This window comes from Merops nubicus, unplaced genomic scaffold, assembly GCF_000691845.1.
Source record: "Merops nubicus isolate BGI_N331 unplaced genomic scaffold, ASM69184v1 scaffold33636, whole genome shotgun sequence".
NCBI classification, from domain to species: domain Eukaryota; kingdom Metazoa; phylum Chordata; class Aves; order Coraciiformes; family Meropidae; genus Merops; species Merops nubicus.
In genome coordinates this window covers 24,719-27,936 of record NW_008617860.1, presented here as the reverse complement: position 1 = coordinate 27,936, position 3,218 = coordinate 24,719, and the positions used below count along the sequence as shown (strand labels likewise).

Sequence of the window (3,218 nt, the reverse complement as noted above, 5' to 3'; positions counted from 1 at the left end):
GCAACTCATTCCTTCTCAGGGGCTACACTGGAGGTTGGGCGCTGACGTTCACAGCACTAAGCAGTCCCCATGCACTGTTCCACCCTCAGCCTCCCCCTGCAGAGGCACCCAAGCCACCCGAAACCTTGAAATGAGATGTAGCAACATAGAGCTTCAGTTTTCAACACGACACTGTGTGGTACACAGGACAGCACATGCAGTTGGCAGTGCAGTCTTCACCCACACGAGATCACATCTTCATGGCTGACTATCAACAGCCCTTAGCCTCACAAGTCTGGCTGGCTCGCAAAGAGCCCCAAAAAGATGGGAGATGACAATACCTGGAATTTAACATGGTCAGAACCTAAGCTTGGAGAACAGAACAGCACATGTTCACATACAGTATTTTTAAATAATGGGCATTTGATATCTGCACTCCTGTGACAAAATGGATTCAGGTAAAAAACAGCTCACTCATGATGCAGTAGCTGTAGCTTTTCTTTTTAAATCCACCTGCTAGTGTGAGCCAGACTTGTAGCTCTATGTACTCAGAACCTATGAGGTGTATGTTGAAGGCTGTTGCTTTTTCAGGGTTTGGGGTGGTGGGTTTTTTTCCCCCTCATCTGTCAAAGGACACTTATCTCTAAGACAGTAATAGACTAATCTACTGTGGGAAGGATTTCTCTCTCCCATCAGACCAGTAGTCCAACCGAGCCAAAAACAAGGAGAGATTGTTGGTTTTATGCACTAGGCTGCAGTTCCTCTCCAACCTAATGCCTCACTCATCCACATGAAACTGTTTCACATGACACCAGTCTTCTGTAGAAGCAGCACCATGTTAACATAGATTTGTGAGCACATTTCTAGGGCAGAACAATCCCATTTAAGCAATACTGGCAGGGACAGCAGTGTAGGTTTCAGCCACACAGAACAGCACAGGATACGACAGGACACTTTTGAGGCCTGATGGTTATAAACTAGTCTGACTACAAGAGCATTTGTAAACTGTACTTCAGCTTGGGCTGTAAGTTCTCTATAGAAAGGGGTTCAAGAAGGCCAAATCTCTTTCCAGACCTTCTACAGTTTATATTCTGAAGAAATGACCAGTCCAGGGACTGTGTGAACCAAGTGAACACAGAAGAAAAATGTATTCACCTTTTTAAGATGCAGGCTGAGAGTCCCTCAAACACCAGCAGCTCGTTTTCTTCTCATCCCTGTTATAACTCTAGGTGCTGCTATTGTCCACTGTGAGACTTTTAACATTAGTGGTGAACACAACTTTTTCCAAGCATGGAAACATACACACATTTAACTTCACATCTCACAGAACAAGGGGTAACAGTTTTAAACTGAGAAAGAGCAGATTTAGATTAGATGTTTTCACCATGAGGGTGGTGAGACACTGGCACAGGCTGCCCAGAGCATGTGCAGACATGCTCAAGGCCAGGCTGGATGGGGCCATGTGGTCTACTGGGCGATATCTCTGTCCACAGCAGAGGGTTAGAACTGTATGGTCTTTAAGGTCCCTTTCAACCCAAACCATTCTGCAATTCCACGACCTGAAGTCTGTGGGAGCAGGATGTCCTTTGTGCTAAAGCCTGCATTCTCTAGAAGCAGAGGAAGGTGCCAGTCCCTTGTTTCTGGGAAAAACAGCTTAGAGGAAATGTCCAATGCCACAACTGAAGAGGCAGCTACTCTCCAGTCCGTATTTCCACAGTGACTTCAGCTATCTCAATCTGCAAAAACACACTACAGCACCAGAGGGCTACACAACAAGCACCAAAAGGTCTTGCACTGACAGGACGAGGGGTAATGGCTTCAAACTGGAGGAGAACAGATACTGATCAGAAATTAGGAAGAAGTTCTTCACTGTGTGGGTGGTGAGACACGGGCTCTGGTTGCCCAGGGAAGCTGTGGCTGCTCCATCAATTGAGGTGTTCAAGGCCAGGTTGGATGGGGCCTTGCACAACTTGCTCTAGGGGGAGGTGTCCCTGCCTATGGCAGGGGGGTGGAACTGGCTGATCTTTAAGGGCTCTTCCAAGCCAAGCCACTCTACGATTCTATGAGAACTGCTCTCACACCCGCATTTGATACACACACTGACTCCAAACAGGAGGGAACCACCTACAACCCACAAAAACTGCAAAGTAACCTCAACACATTTAGATTCAGGTTAGGAAAAACCCATGATACATTTGTAGTGCTCCCTCTATACAGTACAAAGCAACAGAACTGAAAGGTGTTCATTGTCTCCCTGGAACCAGGCATACCTGAGCTGAGTTTTTGTCCACATAAATGTGGATAACTCCTCCATGTTTGTTACATTCCTCAATCACATCGTCTTTAATTTCTGTATCCCAGCCAGCTTCTTCCTCACTGTAGGGGGTGGAGGAAGAACAGGACAGAGATACAATTGTTATTTTTTGGACAAAACTCACCCTGAAACCCATAAAAAAAAAAACCAAAACCACAACCTATCTGCAACATTTCCATTCCTTTCTCAGATGTTAAAGTCATCAACAAGTGCTAAACAGAAGCAGACAATGACACTTCACTTACGTTTGAGGATTAAACATGTTGGAAAGCTGGAAGCACTGTGTTGCCAGTGGTGGTACAGAAGCAGCTGCAGCCAGAACTGATATAATGGGGAAAAAAAAAAAAATCAGTAACAAATCTAAGAACCTGCTATGCCTGGCTCCAACTTAAATTAGTATCTTCTCTCTGTTCTTTAAAACCCCAACATTCAGCAACGGTAGCAACAGTTCTAATTAAACATCAAATTAAAGGCAGGAAAGCAAAACTTTAACTAGACACAATCTGTGATAAAGAAATTTAAAACTGACCAATACAGACAACAGCACAGGCTAACTGCAACTGAAGCTGCAGATTAAAAAAGTAACCCTCTACGTTGATTTTGGCAGATTTTCAATTTAAACATTTAAGTGCACATATATGCGTCTTCACATGCATTCAAAAAGTCTACCTGAGTTGTATGCCAGCACCACCTTTAATTTTTTTTCTCTTCATGGAAGCCAAGCAACAGCTCAGGGTGGAGTAGCACCACCCCATCTGACTTCACAAAAAGTGACAGAAATCTTAAAGGAATTCTCAAAATGTATTTTAAGTACATTGAATTATCTTTCAAAAAGGTATATCCATACCTGCGTACCTTGGAAATTTGTAAGGTAGGAAATACTTGACAACCAGAACCACAAACTTTTAAAGAGTAGAATAGATCC

The 3,218-nt window shown here is 43.9% G+C and overlaps 1 protein-coding gene across 1 annotated transcript in view; it reads right to left on the bottom strand.

Annotated features, from left to right (window-relative positions):
* Positions 1-1,670: 1,670 nt before the first annotated feature.
* The window catches only part of RBM39 (RNA binding motif protein 39), a 23,476-nt gene continuing 21,928 nt past the window's right edge, over positions 1,671-3,218 (bottom strand). Inside the window, exons 13-15 of the mRNA XM_008943264.1 lie at positions 2,539-2,614; positions 2,250-2,355; positions 1,671-1,715 (exon numbers count right to left, since the gene is read on the bottom strand). Of these exons, the coding sequence (XP_008941512.1) occupies positions 1,671-1,715; positions 2,250-2,355; positions 2,539-2,614 (227 nt within the window). The remainder of the gene's footprint in view (positions 1,716-2,249; positions 2,356-2,538; positions 2,615-3,218) is intronic.